The sequence below is a fragment of the Schistocerca gregaria genome, chromosome 5, assembly GCF_023897955.1.
Source record: "Schistocerca gregaria isolate iqSchGreg1 chromosome 5, iqSchGreg1.2, whole genome shotgun sequence".
Classification (NCBI taxonomy): domain Eukaryota; kingdom Metazoa; phylum Arthropoda; class Insecta; order Orthoptera; family Acrididae; genus Schistocerca; species Schistocerca gregaria.
In genome coordinates, this window is record NC_064924.1 from 261,076,655 (window position 1) to 261,099,242 (window position 22,588).

Consider the following 22,588-nt stretch of genomic DNA (forward strand, 5'->3'; position numbering starts at 1 on the left):
TTAGTTTCTGTAATGAATCACAACTTTTTTGGCAAATGCCTTTTCGAGATTGATGTCTGAAATACTGCACTGTGATACAGACAAGGCGGAGATTGTCAGTAATTAAATCACTAAAGAGTAAGGACTCTCATGGATATGATGGAGTATCTAACAGAATATGAAAGTACTGTGCTGCTCATGTTAACCCTGCATTTAGCCATATTTGTAATTTTTCCTTTAGGAATGGCCAATTTCCTGAACAATTAAAGTACTCGGTAGTAAAGCTGCTTTATAAAAAGGGAGAAAGGGATCATGTTGACAATTTTAGACCTATTTCTATGCTGTTAGTGTCTGCTAAAGTTATTGAAAAGGCTGTATGTGCGGGATAATTGGTCATTTTATATCGCAGGACTTGTTATCAAATGTACAGTTCGGCTTCGGAAGTCATTTAACAACTGGAAATGCTATATACTTTTTTTCTGTGTGAGGTACTGGATGGGTTAAACAAAAGTTTCCAAATGCTAGTCATAGTTTTTGATTTAACTAAGGCGCTTGATTGTGTTGGTCACAAATTATTGCACCAGAAGTTGGACCGTTGTGGAATATGGGGAGTAGCTCACAGTTGGTTCACCTCTGTCATTAGCAACAGACAGCAAAAGTCATTCACAATGTTGAGAATGGCTGTAATGTGGGGTCTGAGTGGGGTATGGTCAAGGGGGGTACCCCAGGGATCAATGTTGGGGTAACTCCTATTCTTTATTTATATAAATGATATGCCCTCTAGTATTACGGGTAACTGTAAAATATTTCAGTTTGCTGATGACACTAGCTTGGTAGTAAAGGATGTTGTGTGCAACATTGGCTCGGTTTCAGTTCATAACCTAAGTTCATGGCTTGTAGAAAATAAAATAACACTAAATCACAGTAAGACTAAGTTTTTACAGTTTCTAACACACAATTCAACAAAAACTGAACAGTTCAAATTTCTAGGTGTTTAGATAGTAAACTGTTGTGGACAGCCCATGTTAAGGATCTTGTTCAAAGTCTTAATGCTGCAATTTTTACTATTAGAAAGGTATGACATGAGTGGTCGTTAGACACGAAAATTAGTCTACTTTGCTTATTTTCATTCGCTTATGTCATATATTATTATATTTTGGGGTAACTCTTCCCATGCTGAAAGGATATTTTTGGCTCAGAAATGGGCAGCATCCATTTTCAATAAGCTGCCACTTGAATTCAAAAATTTTTGCAATAATCCACACACCTTCAAATCGAAATTGGGGTCACTCCTTCTATTCTGTCAAAGAGTTCCTTGAAAAATTAAGCTGATTCTTATTGTATTGTTGATTGTGTTTACTTAAACTTATGGATTAACTTTTTTCGGGTTCATAAACTTTTCTTTTTATCTGTTATTACTTTTATGTTGTAATTTCATGTACTGACACGTTCCATGACCTTGGTGATTTGCTCCTCAAATTGGTCCTACGGAACTTGACATATAAATAGATTGCCACCACCATCACAGTCATCGTCTCCAAACCATTTTCTTGTGGTTTTTGCCACAGAAGCATCTGTCTCAAGTAGACGGTATCATACAAAGAAAGCAAAAAAAATCTTAAAACTGAACTATCATGCTAATGAGCGATTGTTCATTGAAGAGTATCTGCCTAATTAAAAAATATAAAATTTTGTGAGATCAAATTCACACTTGCTTGAAAGTGAAATTTTACGTACTTGTATCATACAGAATAGAATCTATGAAATTTATTTACGAAATTTACATAAATTAATTACATATAGGGTGTAACAAACATATGGCCAAACTTCGAAGAAACATTCCTCACATATAGAGGAAGGAAATGTCTTCTGTGGACATGAGGTCTGGAAATGCTAATTTCCATGTTAGAGCTCAGTTTCTAAAACTTGCCAACACATTAATAGTTTACTTTGAAACGAAGCCTCATCTGTGAACAGCACACCTGCACTGGCACATTGTTGAATGAACCATTTGCAAAAGTGTACCTATGCAGGAAAGTCAGCTGCTCACATGCCTGCCCATGTGCGTGGTATTGATACAGCAGGTTTTTGTATAGTGCTTTCTACTCAGTCATATGGTCAGCATAATTGTTTTATGCTGACACTAGGATTGTTGTCAGCTTGGCCTCGCTTTTATAGGCTTAACACAATGTTCCATGCTCCCTAATACGATGCTCAGTTACTTCAAACATTGACTTTTTGGGTTGCTATCAGTCTGGAAATGTCTCTTGATACAAACATTGGGTGAGACAGTTATTACCATCTGCAAATTCATAACCTAAGAATCTAAACTTATTGTACCATGTAACCAAGAGGGTATTTTGAACATTATATGTAAGAAAAAGTTTTGTGTGCTTCTGGTACATTCTCTTTCTGTGGTTTTCCCCTGGTTAATGCAATCATGACGAGGAGGAGAAAACGAGCTCCAACATAGAAATACAGTGATTCCATACCCGTGTCCATATAACACATTTTACTTCTCTTCTGTGAGGAATGTTTCCAGAAAGTTGACCATACCGTTGTCTTACACCCTGTATGATTACAAATATCTTGTTACACATAATATTTACTAAAATCTTGCTTCTGAATTACCTTTCCTTCGTGTAGCATTTCTTGTTTACTTTTCACTTCCTGATAGCAAGTGCTGCAGTGGAGATGTTCTAATGTTCACTAACATCAACAGTTCTCACCTTCCACATCAATGAGGAGGCGTCTTGCAAGTGAAGATGTAACTGTTTATAAGAGTCTTTACAGTGTTTGTTGCAAACTAATGGCACTTTCGCACCTGTGTGGAGTGTTTACTATCAGTCTTGTGGTCTTGGGTTGTATGTTCAATTTCTATTACTAGATACTCGCTGCAGGGTGTGTCAAAATAAGCCAGATAGATGTGGTGTTCTCATGTACATAGTCAAAGGCAGATTTGAAATTATTTCTTTAAGATAGATATATTTGAATTTACATGCTTTGTTGTTAAGCACTAAACATTCAGGGCCTGTTTTTTCCTGGAAAATAGTAGTACTTCCTGGCTTTTATCACAGTGCCATGCTTCAAGTAAACAATAGTCATTGCAAGGCAGTCTCTTCTTTTGAAACTTGGTATAGTGTTGTCAGTGTCAATTCATATTATTTACAATAACATCAGTTTGAAACATGTTGTTGCGAGGACTGGGTAATGATGTGAGCAGTGTTGGATGATATAACTTCAGTATCTCCATTTGCAGACACCACAATGGAGGCAGATGGGCTGGTGTGCTTATGATGGGACAATAGTGCAGACAACTGCCATGGGGAGCACACAAGATGCGTGATATGGGCAAACCTACTTACGGAAGTGTTGTCTGCCAGCAACAGTAAGCTGGGCGGGGCATTTCTAACACAGAGTTCAACCACCATGGACATTGCCTGCGTCTCACCCCATTTTTGTGCTTTCTGCCATCAGCCAGCCCCACCTGCTAATATGTTATGTTTTTTTTTCAGTGCACATCTGCGCAGTTTCGGATTGTCTGCTTTCCTATAGATAGACTTGCACAGTAAGTTTTTGTTTCCTCTTCCTCCTGCAGGGTTATGTTCCCTGACTTATTTCGAGCATCCGCCAACCCTTACAGTAACCTGTGCTGACAGTGTTGTTTAGCGGTGTTTTCATGCTTGTGCAGTTGCTAAAGTACCAGTAGGCTACCCTACCTTGAGGAAAAGCGTGTAAATTCTAGTACTGAATAGTTGATCGAACAGGAAACAAACCATTATTTGATTCTCGGTATTTTGTTGTCTGGTTAACACAGTTTAGTCATAAAATGCTTCAACAGAAAATTAACTCCTATACACTTAATGCTATCTCTGCATTGTTGAAATTTCATTAAACTGAAAGGGGGGATATAGAAAACCATGAGCAGCTGCAAAACTTATTTAAAGAAATTTTTATCACATAGTGTTACGTCTCATCATTACTTCATTTCCTGACTTTAATCTCTACTTGAGGGCTATTTACAATCTATTCAAAGACCCACATGAACTTCTCAGTATTCCTCTCAATTTGTGTGGTGCTAAGGGAAATGACAGTCATTCCTGATATCAAGAAATTTATAAGGTAGATAGAAAAATCATGAAGTAGTCATAATGTTGTGTAATCATCACTGCTGTCGTCATCATCATCATTATTATTTAACAGATCATAATCAACATATTTGGTTGCTGTGAAAAAAGCTCGGTATTGTGCAGAAGCAGACTAACATGTAGGTAGGAGTGTGAACTCTTCTGGATCCTGTGTATAACATCTTTTTGAGAAATTACATTTCCCAGGTCAGAATGGTTTTTCATATTTTCCTCACTGTAATTATGTAGATCAGATGGAAAACTGGTGCTAAGCAAAGTAGACAAAGCTGAAAAGCGGAGGCAATGTAATGGAAAGGGAAGATCAAATAGATGAAAATGAGATGGGAGATATGATACTGCGAGAAGAATTTGACAGAGCACTGAAAGAACTACGTTTAAACAAGGGGCATGGAGTAGATGACATTCAACCTTGGGAGACCGAGCAGTGACAAAATATCCCATCTGGCGAGATGTACAGGACAGGTGAAATATCCTCAGATTTCAGAAAAAATGTTATAATTCCAATCCAAAGAAAGCAGGTGCTGATGGTGTTAATATTATTAAACTATCAGTTTAGTAAATTAGGTTGTAAAATTCCGACCCAAATTATTAACAGGAGAATGGAAAAACTGGTAGAAGCTGACTTCGGGGAAGATCACTTCGGATTTTGGAGACGTGTGGGAACATGTCGAGCAATACTGACCCTACTACTTCTCTTAGAAAATGGGTTAAAAAGGCAAACTATGTTTATAGCATTTGTAGATTTTGATAAAGCTTTTGACATGGTAACTAGAATACCAGGGTGTATACGACCTGGGACAGCTGGGAAAAGCCTGGAAATTTTTTCATACGGGAGAAAGGGAATTTTACGGAATTTCGAGAATTTTTCATCGTTTTAGCTTTCAGTTAAATTTTTGTAATTTTGACTGGTAAGAATTGATTCTCTAGCAAAGAATGTTACTGTATCAAGCTACTGGAGAATGATATTGCAGCAATAAAATATAAACGAGAGGGAAAAAACACAAGCGTCTGCAAATAGCAAAAATATGTCAAAGGCCGTAGGGCGAAGACTGTGTAATATTTTGTATCAGTAAACTGCTTGCTATGAGAGTGACATCACAACTGTTCACATTAGGTTTGTTTGACCAGTTGCCAGCGAGCTCATGCACATGCGCAGTTGACGCGTGTAAAAGCAGCACCTTCTTTCTATTCCCGCTGCTTGAATTGTGGCTGTTAGCTGTATTGGCAGTAGACGTGAGCAGTCAGATGCTACCAAAAAAAAAATTTTCTCGCGTGCCCTAACTGCTGGATTCACGCATGTGCAGAGTTGTCGAAGTTGTATTGAGGAGGGGGTTAGTCTCCACGTGACCCGTGTTTGCGTTTAAGTGATTTTGCTGCTTCTCTTTATTTCCAATTCCCACGTCAAATGAAAACAAAATGGATTTCTGCGGCCATGAGCTATCAAGTGAATTGTAGTACAGTCACATAATTACAGAGGGCAAAAATATATTATTAGTTTCAATTTTCAGATTTTATTTTATTTCCAGGTTATTAGCAGTCAAGCATTAATCACCTTGCAGAACAGTGAAGTTATTTTTGCACATTTGTTAAAGATATTTGGCTTTATTAATCTTTCTGCTGACACAAACATTTTATTTGAAACAAACTGTTTCATTCCACAGTATTGGCTAGTTCCAACTGTTCGCTGTATTTGAAGTGCACGTTATCATCTTGTCATGTATGGCATTATTCCATAATAAAGAACCAAAAATGAGATTGAACAGTACAAGAAAATTTACATACCAAAAAAACTTAATATCAGATGGAACCTACTTCATTGTGAATCCGGAAAAAATCAATGTGCACTTCAAGCTGAACTATGCATTTTAGTATGGTTTACGACATTCCCATGCCCTTGGAGTATCCTCTGATGTCCTGTTTCTTTTATGGTGTAATGTAAGCTCTCCTACTTTATACATATGAACATGCAGTCTTCCTACAACACTGCAGCTGCGCACACACTGTCTGTTTTTTTGTGCTTTCTGGCAGCTGCTAAATCGAACCTATTTCTAACAGTCTCCGGATAGTATTGCGTACAGTAGTTCTAAAAGCGTTACTTTCAAAGTAAATTTCTTTTTACAAAAGATGAATTGTGTTACTTGTGAGAAAGTGGGATGAATTTCTAGATCACAGAGCATTTAAAACTGAACACTTTGAGGACCAGCCACTTACATGAATTTCTAGTCCAGAAGACCAGACATTTATGTCATAATTTTAAATTTACTGGCACATTTGTGTGATGTATGTTGAAGTGTAACACACGCGGAAAAGAGAGAGAGAGAGAGAGAGAGAGAGAGAGAGAGAGAGAGAGAGAGAGAGAGAGAGATCGGTATTATATGTGAAAGCTTGGATTTTCTTGTAGCTATATTATGTATTTTAATCTACAGTGTTAACTTTTCCTCTTTGTGTGTTCGCACTACGTAACAGTGATCTTGCTATTGGCTGACTATAACACATGTCCTATGCTCTGAATATCTGCTGTCATTGGCTGGCGAGATCACGTGGCATGAGATATGATGGGCTTACAAAAGGACATCGCAATCTAGATTTCAAAGCTCCAGAAACTAACGCGCTGTGTTTGGTGCAATTCAAATTTATACTTTCGTAATACGAATATATGCAGCATATATGTTGCTGCAAATCAAAGGTCTTTAGAAAGTTGTGTTTTTTTTTTTTTTTTTTTTTTTTTTCCATTCGACCTTCCATTTGTCAAGCATCAGTTGCAATTCCACTCCATTTCCTCCCAGATCACGTAATTTTCCTCAGCAAAAGCTAAGGTATTAAAGTGCACATGAAGTTTTTTGATTTTCATTATATCATTCATGACTTGTAAGTAGCAGTTGTGACAGGGCAGCACCATATTAATTCCACTCTTGATCTGAAATCAGGATAAATGACTTTTTCAGAAATAGCCCAATTAATATAGTGCTCATACTGCATTTGAGTCTTCCTCCTCAAACCTTCAGGTGCTCTTCCGTTTCTCTGGCACTACCAGATCATCTTACTTTTCGAGCCATCATACCCTCTTGATATCAAAGGACACTAGGACCAGTTCTTTACTTTTCTCCCAGCTTTCCTCCATCAACTTACAGACACTGAAGATAGGTCTGTTGCTAATCCTTTTGTCCAGAATCCGTATTGTTCCTCTTCTAACTGGACTTCAATATTGTTCATAAACTACACTAGGATCTTCTTGAGAATTGGTAGGCTGTGTGAAAGAAGTGGTATTGCTCTATAGCTGTAACACCTTTAACAGTTGCCTTTCTTGATCAAAGATATAACAACATCCTTTCTCCAGTCTCCTTGCATCTTCTTGCATTGAGCACTCTATGCAGTATGTATACCTAGGATGCCTGCTGCTTCAGTCATTTTCACATTGACTTCATTGATTCCTGTTGATTTCCGATTCAGCAGCTTCTTAAGTGCTGCTGCAGTCTCTGTGTAGGTGATAGGAACTTCCTTTCTGTAGCATTCGGTAGTCATTTCTGTTGTTGGTTGGTATCTATTTAGGTGTTCAGTATACTTCTTCAGGATTACCTGCTGAGAATTCCATTGACAAGTTTTATCATTTGGCATCTACTACTCTTCACAATTTCTCATATTTTTTGCTGTCTTTCTTCACTTTTGGGAATTTCTCCCAACACTTCTCTTCCTCTTCTTCTACCCTTTTGATCAACTTAGTGTCCCAGTAAGCAGGTTCGAGGTCTTACTTCATCTAGTTTCATTTCTATCTTGACATTCCCTCTGTCTCTCTTTCTGGGAATTCTTCATTTCTGTTATTGATGTATCACTTGTTCGCGTTGCCATGAAGTCTCCTTCTCCCTGAGTTTTGATGTTTTTCAAAAGATCTCTGTTGACAGATCTTCCATTGCGTTCTTAAATCTCCCCACACCACCCAGAGTTGCCTTTCGTCGCCTCCCTAACCTCCGTAACATCCTTGTCAAACCCGACAATATTCCCAGACCACCTTCTCTACCCAGCGGTTCCTACCGCTCTAACCAACCGTGCTGCAAAAATTGCCCCATGCATCCCCCCACAACCACCCACTCCACACGCGCTACTGTTAAAACATACACAATTCAAGGCAGGGACACATGTGAAACATGTCATTTATCAGCTGACATGCCTGCACTGCACAGCCTTTTACATTGGTATGATGACAACTAAACTGGCTGAGCACATTAACGGGCACAGACAAACTGTCCGCCTAGGAGATGTCCAATATCCAGTATGAGAGAATGCCCTCCAGCATAATTCTAGGGACCTAAGAACCTGCTACACCATACGTGCCATTTGGCTTCTCCCACCCAACGCCAGTCCCTTGGAACTGCGGAGATGGGACCTTGCACTCCAATACATCCTTTCATCCCGTCATCCCCCTGGACTGAACCTACGTTAACCAACCTCAGTCCCATTTACTCTTCAGTCGTCTCCTCTTTCCCTTTCCTCTTTAGCCATTCACGCATCTTTTCATCCTACATAGTTGTGTTTATCTTTATACTATATACCTCTTTACTTTTGTGTGCATCCTCTTTGGTTTGAATCTGGCACAATACTTAAAGTAGAATATCTTTGGCTTTCCTTTGACACCCATGCCTCCATCTTTGATACCCTCCCTGTTTATCTTTCCCCTGTTGCTTTTTTCCCCCCCTCTCTCCCCTTCCTGACGAAGGAACAAAGTTCCGAAAGCTAGGATAAAAATTTTGTGTTCTGTAATTATTTATCTATCGGCTGCACTGAGCTGAGGTAAGTACTGGCCAGCCCCTCTTTCATTTCTTTATACAAGATTTTCCATTAATCATTCATAAACATAATAATTCACCCAGGGAAGTAGCCGTTCACTGTGCAAGCACAAGCAATCTGCCAGAACCAAAGGCGACACAAAAAGTTCCCAACTTTCTCCTTAGTGATATAGCTTAAAGATTTTCCAGGTAACTGTTTATACCATCCTTTGTTGAGCCATAATGGGGTGTATATACCTGCACCAGAGTTAACTACTACTTCCGTAAGTGATCCATTGTGTTTGATATTCTCATTGATGTACTCACGGTCAGCTAGCCCATCTCCAATTTGTTTCATCGAGCCCAAGGATTGATGTCTTCCTTCTCTCCATCAGATCTACTGACCCTTCACATTTCTCAGTCAATGTTTTTATATTAATTGTCCCTATATGTGGTTGGTGTCTTCTTCGTGGTTTTTTTGCACCATCACGAGACTCCTATTACCATTAAGCTTTACACCTTCATACCTGCTGTTATCGGTGGTTACCATTATCTCGCCTGGAATTAAATGATCTGAGGTGGCTCATTTTGCTTTTGAAAGTGATGTCCAAATTTCCTGGCTGGCATCCTAGGCCAAGTGCGAGAGTGGATTTCCTGTCAGGATTGATCTGGTTTAGCTTTTTAACACCCCCCCCCCCCCTCCCCCCGAACCGCCACCTGCAAGGCAGCAGGCTTTTCATTGAATTTGTGTCATTTTGTACACAAAAGAGTGAAATTGCTGTTTGTTATTGTATAAGATTTTTCCCTTTTCTTGGTAATAATTTCTTAATTTTTGAGATTTTGGGATTCATTTTGTGATATCCTGAATGATGATGTAAATTTTGTTTACAGAAAATGTCAGAAACCTCTTAAACCAAAAGTTACTGTACAAATAGCCTCGGATACTGGACAAAATAAGGAAACTGTAACACCAATACCAATAATTGGTGCTCATTTGTGTGATGAAAGTACAATACTTATTGCACATGGAAATATGGTATTCCTTACATTTGAAAAAATAGTAAGTATTTTTGAAATAAATGATAAATATCAATAAAATGAAAATAGAAGGAAAAATTAATAGCAGTGTTAGTAAAAGGAATAGGATATAAATTGGTATAATGTGCTAGGACACTTTGATGGAAGTTTAAATTATACTTGCACTCTTCCAGGTTCCAAATTGTTATGAGAAGGTCCTATGCCTAGTTAGGAAAGACCCTCGACAACCAGCTGTTACAAAGGAGGAATCATCATTGAAGGTACATGTGTAAACAAATCGTATCTACATCAACGTACATTCTATGTAAGCCACTGTCTGACATGTGTGAAGGTACTTTAGGTACCACCATGTTTCCCTTCCTCACTGTTCCATTTTTGAATCATGGATACGAAGAATGATTGCTGTAGAACCTCTGTGTGAACTCCAAATTTCTGTAGTTTTCTAGTTGTGGTCATTTTGAGTGACAAAATTCGGGTCTATTATTTGTTGAACATTAACAAATCCCATTTTTACTGTCTTATGTGTAAGAGTCCAAAATGTTAATGTCTTGATGTGGCTCAGAGATAACATTGATAGAAATAAATGTTTCTGTTTGTTATGTTGGTACATTTTTTGCAGCATGTAAGACAAATGCAAACTTGATATAGTTTTCGTGATGTGCTTTTTTACTTTATTTATTTATTTAATAGATGGGTTGTATGTTCTGTTCAAATGGATAAACTAGAATACATCATCACCATGAGTATTATTGCTTCTATTTCAGCAGTTTAGAAACTGGCATCTGTATTCAAATGTTAACTGTACACGAAGGTGGCCCATGTGTAATACCTTCCCAAAACTGCAACCACAGAGACATTGAGGAAATATATAATTTGGTATTGAATGAAGAACGATCAATGATGTATGCAATAGTAGATGATGATACAGGCATATCAAAAGAAATATGGGGTATACATTTTAATGTAAGAATTAACCAAGAGGAAAGCTAGTGTAATACAGATACTGCTGTCATTGCATGCTGACCAAAAGTAGTTGTGGAAACAAATTTCAACAGTGTTTGGAACTTTAAAAGAAAATTCAGTTAATTTTGCACACAAATTTGTTACTGTGAATGGTACATGGATCTGCAAATTCTTGCCAGAAACAAATTGGCAATCAAAGCATTGGTTGGATGACAGTGGCCTTGCACATCCAGAAGGAAAGTGGGCAGTTGTATCCTTGGTCAAGTGGTGTGACTACTACAGATTGATATCACAGGTTGCCTGGGGCGTAACTCACCTTCGAGGGACTCAGCAGTGACTTAAGTGGACGTCAGCGGAGGAATACAGGTGTGGTGTTGTGGACATTTCATCATGCCAACGCAAATAGTTGCTTGTGATTGCAGCTGTTTACCATGACCTGCATGCCATGTATTGGCCTAGCTTGCGACCCCAGGTGTGTGGCAGCTGCAGGGGCCTTAGTGGCAAACAGCCGAGCAGAACTTCTGTTGACGTGCAATATCTCCATATAAAGCAGAAGCTGTATCTGGCCCGCGAAGCTCATCTGGGAGTTAGGTGATGGACCAAGTGTATATATAATTAAGTGATCTGGACTGGATAGGAAAATAAATCTTCGTTAATTAGGACAGTGTACCCACCTGCAAAAAGTGGTTTGGTAATAAGAAATTGAAGGATTTGAAGTATGAATTGTTGGTACATCTGCATTATTTGCCAAATTTGACACCCACTGATTGCCATTTATTGTCATATCTAAAGGAATTTGTGGTCGTGAATTTCTGAGTGTTGTGAAGAGCTTATGGAAGTCCCAGAATTGAAGATTTAGCGATAGGTTCTACTCGCTTGGACTTAAAAATATTGACATAATGGGAATGTCTGAAAATTATTGTTTCTTTTATCTATAGAAAATCTTACTCTGCCAATTTGAGAACTTTCACATTTCTCTTGGATATACAAAGATACCGAAAACAAATTGTTGTTTGCATTATACTGTTTTGTGAATTTCATTTCTTATTGCAAACTGAGGGAGTTTTCTTAAACTTTTCTTTATTTTTACTATTGAATGTTCAGTGTGTCTTGTAATATTGCTTCCTGTTCACATTTATGTTTGTTTGTTTAGAATTTGAGTAACTGACTGGACAATGTAACATTTAATTTACAACTTGTCTAGGAGGAGTTAGTATTCAGTAGGATTAATGGTGTACGCAGTGTATCTGTGTCTGACTTGGAAGGGTGGTGCTTTCTAAATAAATGGCATGAATCACGTTACGAATCATTAGCATGAATATTCCATTACAGGCCCCAGCTAGCTATTTTTTGTGAGCATTTTAGTATCAGTTGATGGCAAGCATTAAGGAAAGAAGTTTGAAAATGTATTTCATAAACTGGTTAATTTGAACAGTTTAAGCTTTCATAAGTTAATAATGAATTGTGTATGAATCTAAGACCTGGGTGTTTGAGACATTTACAGTTTCGTTACACCTTAAACCTTTGATTGTATGAAATGTTTTGTGGAATATCAACTGTTAGGCAAAATGGGGGAGAGGGAAGGGTGTCAGAAATTGCATGTATGTAGTAATCTCACTGAATGGCATAAATCATTTTTTGCTGGTGCATTCTTACAACATTGTAGAAATTTTACCTTTTTCCCTGATGTAATCATAGTCAAGCTCCAGTAACTACAAGAAACAATCAATTTTGGTACCTATGAAAGGTGCATATTCTATAATGTGTTCCCTTGCAGTACATGCTGTGATAGGTTCATCTGCTTGTCAAATTTAGGACGAAGAATGGGAGCAACTTAAAACTACGTATAAAGGTTCAGAGCACATTGCACTTTCGTGACATTGCTTTGATGAAAAATAAGTCTTTGTAGTATGAAAGATAAATTTATTGTGGTACTTAGTGAGAAATACGTGGATTTTAATTTTGAGTTCATGTTGGTGGAAGAGGATTTTTACTAGACAAGCTACTCTCATTACTGAGCACATCAGTTGTGGATGATTGTCAAGTAAGGCTTTAGGTCAGAAGATCACCATCGTCTACCATTTTATTTATCTTTCTGTTGAAGCTCTGGGACATGGACACAAGATCATGAAACATTTCGGAAGTTACTCAGAACATCTTTAGAAATAAACCAAAACAATAAAATACTGAACTGTGGAAAGCAAAATTAGAGAAATATTGCAAAACACAATAATATTAAAGGAGAGGGAAAGGGCAGCAGTGGCCTATGAGAAGGAATTATTCTGGAATGGGTGTGAGGTGATTCATTTGAAATAACAAAAGATACTATAAATTATAATTGTCGGATCAGGTAAAGAAATCTAAATTTTCTTTACATGACTATTGTCCAGTGATCACTAGTATACAAATTGCTTTCCTTTTTTAAACTGCAGTGTACTGCATCCTCACGACTCAATTAGGTGGACAAGCAGTATTCCTACAATAGAAGGAGAAAAGCGTTAGATATCTGTTTGAAAAAATTCAGCTTATCATTAACTGCCTTAAATTCTGGCGCAAGCATGATGAAATTGTTTATACATAAAACACTACAAACTTTCGTGTACAGTGATAATGTGTCGTAAGAGCACAGTGATCATTCCTCTGTCTTGTTGTACTAAAAGTTCATTGCTGTTACACCCTTTCAAATAAGATATGTGCCACAGATGGCTTGCTTTTAAGATAAATATAATACTTCTGCTTGAGCAGAGTTATCCTAAAACACAGGGTAGGGCATATAAAAGTGGCCCAGAGAACAGAATTCCAGTGTACAAAGAAGCATAGCAGAGGAAACGAAATACAGTACTAACCGGACTATAGCAGATGGTGAAAGTGACAGTTATTCTTCTCTTGCCACTTTTTCGTCCTCGTCAGCAAGTTGCTCAAGGTGGAATGAAGCTGAAATGTGCTGCAGTCCTGGAAGACTATGAAGGCTGTTGTGAAACACCTTAGACTTGAGTGCTCCCTGCACAAAGTAATCTCTCACTGACAGATCAGGTGACCTGGGTGGCCAGATAGGTTCGCGACCAGACTGAACTCTGCTAACAACTCTGGCAGACTTGAAGATAGTGTAAATGTGCTGCTAGGTTTGTCTAGCTGTGTGGGCAGTTGCTCCATCCAGATGAAAATAACTAGGTCTTTCCTGTTAATGTTGCTGCAAATGGTTTCAAAATGTTGGCAGTGTAGGTGCCGAAGTCAGTGTCTGATGAAAGATACTGAGACCAATAATGCAGCGTGCAAACACTGCATACCAAACCCCAACCTTCTGCTGCCAGGAACCTGTGATTCTGGGAGTTGTCATAACCACTCAGGTGAAACCAGCCATAATCAGACATATAGAATGGATCCCTGTCCAACCCATTCATTATTACCTTAGTCAACAACCACTCATAAAACTGGAGGTGCTGATCAACAACACACACTTGGTAAGGCTGCATGTAAAGTCCAATGGAGTATTTGTCTGCATGATTGACTTGATATGTTGGACTCCTGTGATAGGGATAAAGTTGATTTGGTAGGACTCTGAAGTATTTTCTGGTGGACTGCAGGCACATTTTCTGGTATGTCGGTGTGTTTTAGAATGTTTTTTGACTTGTTCAAAACAGATCCTTCCTTCCGCTGTTTTTGGACTAAGCATTGCATGACACTCTTTGCTCGCACTTTGACCAACATTAAATTTCTCAGCAAACAACTGACCATGACTTTGTTGTCGCGTAACTTTCCACATGGAACACCTGCTGCTCCACTCAGAGTACAATCGTCCTCTTTGAACTGCTGCACTCATACTGACACAACCTGCACTATGCTCTGAACCAGTGTGTATCACTTGGCGGGTGTGCACGTCACGGGTTGTGGCTGTATGCTTACATTCATGTCCAGCTGTATCCACTCATCTAGGCCACTTTTATTTGCCCTACCCTGTATTATCCTATAAGACATAAGTGTATTTAAAGTTTACAATATAAACCAATTTCATTGCGTCGCTGCAGTTTGTGGACAATTTCTAACTGGAAAGGTAGCTACATTCAGTTCAACAAGGTATCGTGAATATGTGCCCTGTACAAAACTTTTCCATGTATTCTATGTTGTAATTTGCTTGTGTGTGTGTAATATTAATGTTTTCAAAATATTGCACATAAATTGCACTATGGAGGAAAAAAATTGTTTCTTCTGTCAATTGTTCTGTTGCCTGACAGCATACAAAATGATGTGTTAAGATGGTTTGATGTTAACTGGAGGAACCTGTTGAACGAAATAAGGATTGTAAACCGGATGTACCCATTTCATGAAAATGTTGCGCAGATCAGGTACATTTGTTTCACGCACAAAGTATCACACAATTAAAGAGAAAAGTTTAACAATACTTTCTCAACTTTTCTTGTCGTACATAAGTTATTTATGATGCACCAGTACTTGACTAGAGTGGGATTGCTTTATGTAATTGCAATAACTATTGCACTAATTCAACCTTCTTTCATGACGAGGTACAGCACTGATTGTTGAGCAAAGTGTGACAGTTACCGTTTTCCTGTTCATCCTTGCACTTCTTCTTATAGGACTTGCAAATGAAGGTTGCAGCCTGAAGAAAAATCTCCTATGCTACACTGGACTTAAAATTTTTTGGCTATGTAGCATAATGTAAACTTGCTGTTGGTGTAATAGAAATTCAGAGTGGTCTTAAACACAGTCATTTACTTTATTGCCCCTGTAGCTCGCCTTTATTTGCATGCAAACCTTTTTGTCTCACACTCCATCACGGGAACGGGATACTAACCTTCTTTATCTGCTGTCCTGTACCATCATTAATGGTCAAAATAGATGTTATGATGATGCCTTGTTGGATGTTCATTGTGTTATTTGCCAATCAGTTTCTGCTTGCAGAACTCCTGCAAAGTCTGAATTCGTAGTTGACATAAAAAGATTGCCCACACTCAGTATTAGTTTAGAATAATTCTCATGTTAGCAGTGACGCACCCATATATTTTGAAATCTCGAAGAATTTTAGCTATTGGTACATTTAGTCATAAGAAATATTTCACTTGCATCTGTTGGGCATCAAAAATAAATTTTTTCTTTGTATGAACACAGTGACTGTTCATTGTTGTGACATAAATGATGTTAATAAAGGTCAAAACAAAAGCTCCAAGTTGTCATATACACCTCAGTGAAAATATTTTCTGAAGACAATCTTCTCCTCTCCCCCAACACATACTTCATAAATGATAATCCAGTTGATTTAACTAACCACATGCATGTATGTTGCCAGGGGCTAAAAAAAAGTCAAAAGCTGTATATTTTCAAATTGTTTACAAACCAATCTTTTCTGTTTCAAAATACTCTCCATTACAACTAATACCTTTGTCTCACTGGTGCTCCACTGTCCAAAAAATTTTTTTGTAGTCATCTTTAAAAATGACCAACAGCTTCTCCCTAGTATTTTCCTTGACTTATTGAATGTTGTCATATCAATGTCCTTTCAAGCCCCTTTTCATGCTTGGAAATAAGAAAGTCACACAGAGCCAGATGAGGCAAGCCACTTTTAGCTAAGAACTGTGTAACAGGTTATGTGTGCAGGTGTGTTGTCATTGTGAAAGAACCACCCTCTTGTCTGCCACTTGTCGGGTCTTTTTTGATGAACACTGTTGCGCAATCTTCTTAAACCTTCCGAATAAAAGGTTTGATCGATGGCAAACTCTGAATGATATGTGCCCTTGGCATCGAAAAAGCAAATCAGCATTGTTGACAATGAGGTCTTCCATTGGCTTAACTGTTGCTTAGTTTGTGGGTCATAACCATAGCACTAGGACTCTTGACTGGTGATGACATTTGACAAAAGTCCGCAGCTCGTGGTCTCACAGTTGCATTGTGGCTTCCCGAGCCCGGAATCCCGGGTTCGACTCCCGGCCTCGAGATGACTGGGTGTTTGTGTTGTCCTCCTCATTCCATCATCCTTCATGATAGTGGCGAGATTGGGCTTGGCACAGGTTGGGAATTTGTATGGGCACTGATAACCACGCAGTTGAGTGCGCCAAAAACCAATCATCATCATCATTTGACAGAAAATCTGGGTCAGTTTCAAGCCGTTGTTTAAAAGCACAACATGTTTTAACTCAATGTTACTTTCATTGTCAGTTAGAACCCGAGAACTAACTTGGCAGTAACCTTTCTCATTCCCAAATCGTCTGTTAAAATTTCCTGAATCGAGCTCAAAGACAACCCACTAATCTCTGACATTTAATCAATTGTCAGTTGACTGTCTATGAACACAATCAAATTTTTCAGTATTTTCGTCAATTTTGATGTACATTCAGAACGAGGTTTGTCATCAGTCGACATATTGCCATTTTTAAATCGAGCAAACCACCCGTACATATGAGTTTTGCCTAATGGAAAGCAGTCTTATTAGGCTGGAGCTTAAGAAAATGTTGTATAGGTGAGAACTTGCTTCCTCGCATTTTTGTGGATGTTTTTGATTCAGATCTTACTGTAAACAGGCCCTACACAACAAAGACAAGAAAATGTTGCATAGTGCTCCTTTCAGGAATGAAGACAAAATTAAGTAATGACATTATGAAGAGGCTTCGAAGAATGATTTAATTGTGCTCATTTCTACCTTGAAATACTTTGTTTTAAAACTTGTATGTGGTCATCATTCTTTGCCTAGCATTCCTCTGTAAGAGCCTGAATTTAAAGGATGTTGATATATTTGCTATGATCTTTGATGAAATATGTCTTTTTGTTTAGGTGAAAATTCCGGAAACAGAAGAAAATGTTCAGTACATGCAGGCACCCGCAACAACACCAGCAAAAAGGAGCCGTAGAGTTCAGTCTGAAGTGCCAATGGAGGAGAGACTAGAGAACTTACAACTGAAAGAACCAGAACAAAACAGGGCAGCTCCTCGTGGTGATAGCTTAGCTCACCTGCTTGTCCAGGTATTGCCCAGTACTGTTTCATAATTATGTATCATCTATAAGAATGCAGATCAAAATTACCAAGCTAAGAAGTTAATTGCTCTGCTCCATGAGTTCATGTTATATTTGGTATAAAGTTTTAAAAGTATAACTAAACTGTCCATTGCTTGTGTACATGATCTGCACTTGAGCAATACTTTTAAAGATTCAAAGAAATGATGTATCACACAGCTTCATATTCACGTTGAAGCAGTAAGGATGTTTTTTAATTCCAATGTATACGTTATGTAGTATTGTTGCTTAATATTATGTTTGTGGGCTTGTTTACAAAGAATGAACTCATTGTGGCATAACTACAGATATTAGTCCTATCTTTTGCAGGGATTTGATTTTAGAAATTAGTAATCAATGTTACATAACTGTTTAAATAAAATGCATTGAGTGCAATATTTGAAGATAAGGCAAAAACTTTCATGCCTTTAGCAACAACATAATTGCGGTGATTGATTCAGGTCTTATTGTGAACAGGCCCTGCACAGCAAAGACAAGAAAATGTTGCATAGTGCTCTGTTCAGGAATGAAGACAAAATTATTAACAACACTGTGCAGAGACTTCCGCTGCAAGCAGTTGCACCCTTAGTGAAAGAGCTGGCAACGCTTCTTCATGGAAGACCACATGTGTAAGTACTTGATGTCAATAGCTTGCACATTTCTCTGTAGTTCTGACAATGTAGACAGGCACAACAAAACCAATGCTAGAAATATTGAAGCTTTCCAATGAGATCCTTCCTCAGAACAACTACTCTGTCACATTCACACAACAACAACAAAAACTCACCCACCTATTGTTACTGCTTCCGGGCATTAGAGCCTGACTGTGACTGTGTATGATGTGAGCAGCAATATGCTTGGGAGGGGTGGGGGGGTGGGGAGGGGGTGTTTGGTGTAAGGAAGTGTCAAGCAGTAGTGAAGGGAAGGGATAGCAGAGTAGAGGTAGGGGAAGGTGTTGGTGGTGCTTGTGCCAGTTTACAGGGAAATGATGTGGACAGGATTGGCTGGCTGTGCTGGAGGGGGGGAGAGGCAGGAGAGGAGAAATAGAGGAGAAGAAGTAGTAGCTGACAGATGTACTCGCAGGATAGAAAGCATATGTTTATTGTATTGGGAGCAGGGAGAGGATAGGCATGTGGAGGACAGACTAGTGAAGGTTGAAGCCAGGGAGGTTACAGGAATGAATGACATCTTGTAGGAAGAGCTATCTCCTGTGCAGTTCAGAAAAACTGGTGTTAGTGGGAAGAACTCGGATGACACAGGCCTTGTTGGGTGGCATGTTCAGCAACTAGATGGTCCAACTCTCTGTTGGCCTCAGTTTGGTGGTGGCTATTTACACAGACAGCTTGTTCATAATTATGTCCATGTGTAATTTGCAGATATATGGTTGTCTTCGCAAATGAGTTAGATGTCAGTGACGTGACTGGAGTAGGTGGCGGTGGTAGGATGTATGGGTCAGGTCTTGAATTTGGGTCTGTTGCAGAGATACGAACCACTAGCCAAGGTATTAGGAGCAGGGGACAGAAAAAGATATTTCGTAGATTGGATGAGAGGTGGAATACCACTGTGGGATGGGTCAGGAGGATATTATTTATTTCAGGGCAGGAGAAGAGCTTTTTTGTTGATGCATTTATTTGTTTGTCTGCTGTCCATATAACAACCAGTTTTTGGGCATTGTCATAGTTTTTAGATGATGTAAAAATGTTTCATTTAACATATGTTAGTGCACACATTGATATAAATAGTGAAGGTCAGAAATTATCATTTTTGTTGCTGCGAAAAGACAAAGTTATGCTATATATACTGTTTTACAGAGAGATTTACAACTTGAAATATCAATGCATACATTGATGTAGTGTGTGTGCATCAGAAATTATTTTTGTGTTACTAAAACAAACTTGGTCTGTATATAGTGTTTTACAAAGGGAGACTACAACTTGAAATCTTCTACTGAATAACAGCTTTTCTCTATAAACAAATGCTCAAGTTTATTCTTTAAAATGTTTAAATTAGCTGTCTTGAGGTCAGAGGGAAGCCTGTAATAAAGATGGTTCCTATTGTATGTGGACTACAGTCTGCAGCATTCCCCCCCCCCCCCCCCCCCCCTTGCAATTCTGTGAAAATGTTCCTTCCCCCAGTACAGTACCTGTGTACATTACAGTTTGTAACATTATATTCTGGATTTTGTTTCACAAACTTTAGTGCCTGCATATGTACACAAGAGTGGATGGTAAGATTTCTGTAAAAGACTCTTTCCTATTTACCTTGCCTACCACTCTTTCTGCCTTTTTTTGTAGTCTGAAGAGCCTGTCTATACAAGACAGCTGGTGCCCCACCCCATATCTCAATACCATACTGAAGATGTGGATGTATCACTCCCAAGTATATTAGTTTCAAGCTATCATGCTCCTGGAAGGCCAAGACACTTTTCAGTAGATACAAATTTGTACTGATTCTCTTTTCTTGGCAAGTGTTTGTCAGTAATTATGCCCAAAAAATTGTGTTCGTGAAAATACTTTCATGCCTAAGTGGCGGCTGTGTTGCTGTGGGAACAATTCAGTGCGTTTCCTCATAAGTACGTCATGATCTGGGATTCTGTGAGGTTTGTTGGAGTGCTTTCCTCTTTCGTCTTTGAGAGATGAATTGCTCTTTAACTTGTTGATCAAAATTTGCACTGTGCAAAGTGTATTATGCAAAACACTACATAGTGTCATTTGACAAATGCGTACATTACCAGTGTATAAATGAACCAAGGTCTTCAGTTGTTCATCTTGTCACATTAACCATCTCCGCTTGTTGAGAAGCCAAACATTGTCTGCTTATCATTATCTGGTGTTTGAAATCTCTGATAGTTGCTTGTTATTATTTGATGAGAAATCTCCACATGAAAACTCAGTGGCGAATAATTTCCTGGAGAAAAAAAAAAACAAAAACAAAATTCCATTCCTAATATTTTTAACATCTACCACAAAAGTTCAGTATTTAGGCTTACATGTGAATAAAAGTCATATGGAAAATACAAATTATGTTTGAAACATTGCAGTTCCAACAAAATTTTACACTTACGTTCTAGAACCTTGCAAGTATTTAACATATACAACTTTTTATACGCGAGTTATGAGAAACTTTTCTTTCTTCTCATTAAGAGCTTCAGTTCCAATGTTATTCCACATATCCTGTTAGTTGGCAGTTTTTCAAGAACAGGACCATTCCTCTTCAGTAAACAAGGTCGTCTACCATCAGACAGTGCCTAGAGTTCATTGTCCTCCCACTCAGAAGTGTTAACTTGTTTACTTCCTGTATAGAAGTTTCTCTCCACACCATTTGTTACAACATTCAATGTGTCACTTGTGATGCCTTCACTTAATGTTGTTCACAACACCAAAGAATTTGGGACTTCACAGTGGTAGCAAAAATAATGAGATGGAAACAATTTAACCAGTTGGCGCAGGCCATAAGCTGGTACGTTATTTAAACTATAACTCATTTTTGACAAAAAAAATTGATTACAACATTGTTCGGGTGATATGTTCAGTTTTTGTATGGGTCCCCTAGGTGAATAAGAAGCAATGAAGCTTTCTCAAGTTCCATTTGTTAATTTCTCATCTGGAAACCGAGGAAAAAATATCTGAATCCTAGATTTTACTGATTAGGGAACCACCAACTAGTGAACAGGCATTACTGTGTTTAGTTTCAAAAGGTTGTTAAAATTTTTGCATAATTCCTTTTTTTTAATGTAAATTTGTATTCATAATACAGATTAATTCAATATTTTTAGGAGCATAACATAAGTAGCACATACCAGTATGGAATACTGCCAGCAATGATTAATTACCATATTGTGGTTCATTTTTGCATAAACAGGAGCCAGTTGGCAGCAAAATGGTTAAAAGCAGTGGTGTCTGCTCATGCCAGTCAGCTTTTGGCAAATCCAGACCTAAGTGATACACTCTCACCTGTATTGGGTCTTGTGGAAGCACGCCTAAATGTTCTTGCGCCTCTTAGCAGGCTCCGTGGGAGGCTTGACCTGCTAATGGACCAGATTGTAGGGGAAAATGCAGCTGAAGGAGAACGAAGTGTAGCACAAGAAGAGAGCTTGCTGGTGTATCAGGATACTGGTGAGTAGGAACCTGTATTAATAGCTTGACTTTGTGGATCAGTTTTATAGACTGCTTTCAGTGCCAAGAAAGAATTTTGAGATGGAGTCAATAGAGCAACAACTTGCTCAAAGTAGTAAGTTGTTTGAATGTTTTCTGGAAACTGTCTTTAATAGCTATTTGTGTCATTTTATGCTCACAACATGTTTTTCCCTTCATGAAAGTTAATATTAAAAAAAAAGAAATGAAATTCAAATTTAAAAATCTGCTGAATTCTCCATTTGAGACCTATGCTGTCACTGGCTGGCATGCTGCTCCTACTGCTTTAAAGCTCATTCTGTGATATCTTGTTTTGGAATTTGTTTCACTAAATGGGATGCTAGTGGTGTGTAGTGCCATGTTGTTCTAATACATCTATAAAAAAATCTTGAAAAATTTGAGTGTTGCAAAGGATGTGAGAGTAAGCATAAAGTGTGGTTGCAAACTCACTTGTAGAGACCCAAATGAGGTAGTGATCACTGTGTGTTTGTTTCCATTAGGATAATTTTGATGTAAGTAAACACTTCATGAGCACACGTTGTCACTTGTAGCATAATAGATTTCTAAT

The 22,588-nt window shown here is 38.3% G+C and overlaps 1 protein-coding gene across 1 annotated transcript in view; it reads left to right on the forward strand.

Moving 5' to 3' along the window:
- The window catches only part of LOC126272140 (WD repeat-containing protein 43), a 92,995-nt gene that overhangs the window by 56,606 nt on the left and 13,801 nt on the right, over positions 1-22,588 (forward strand). The window contains exons 5-9 of the mRNA XM_049974754.1: positions 9,779-9,947; positions 10,099-10,185; positions 17,669-17,857; positions 18,365-18,516; positions 21,749-22,002. Coding sequence (XP_049830711.1) covers positions 9,779-9,947; positions 10,099-10,185; positions 17,669-17,857; positions 18,365-18,516; positions 21,749-22,002 — 851 coding nt within the window. The remainder of the gene's footprint in view (positions 1-9,778; positions 9,948-10,098; positions 10,186-17,668; positions 17,858-18,364; positions 18,517-21,748; positions 22,003-22,588) is intronic.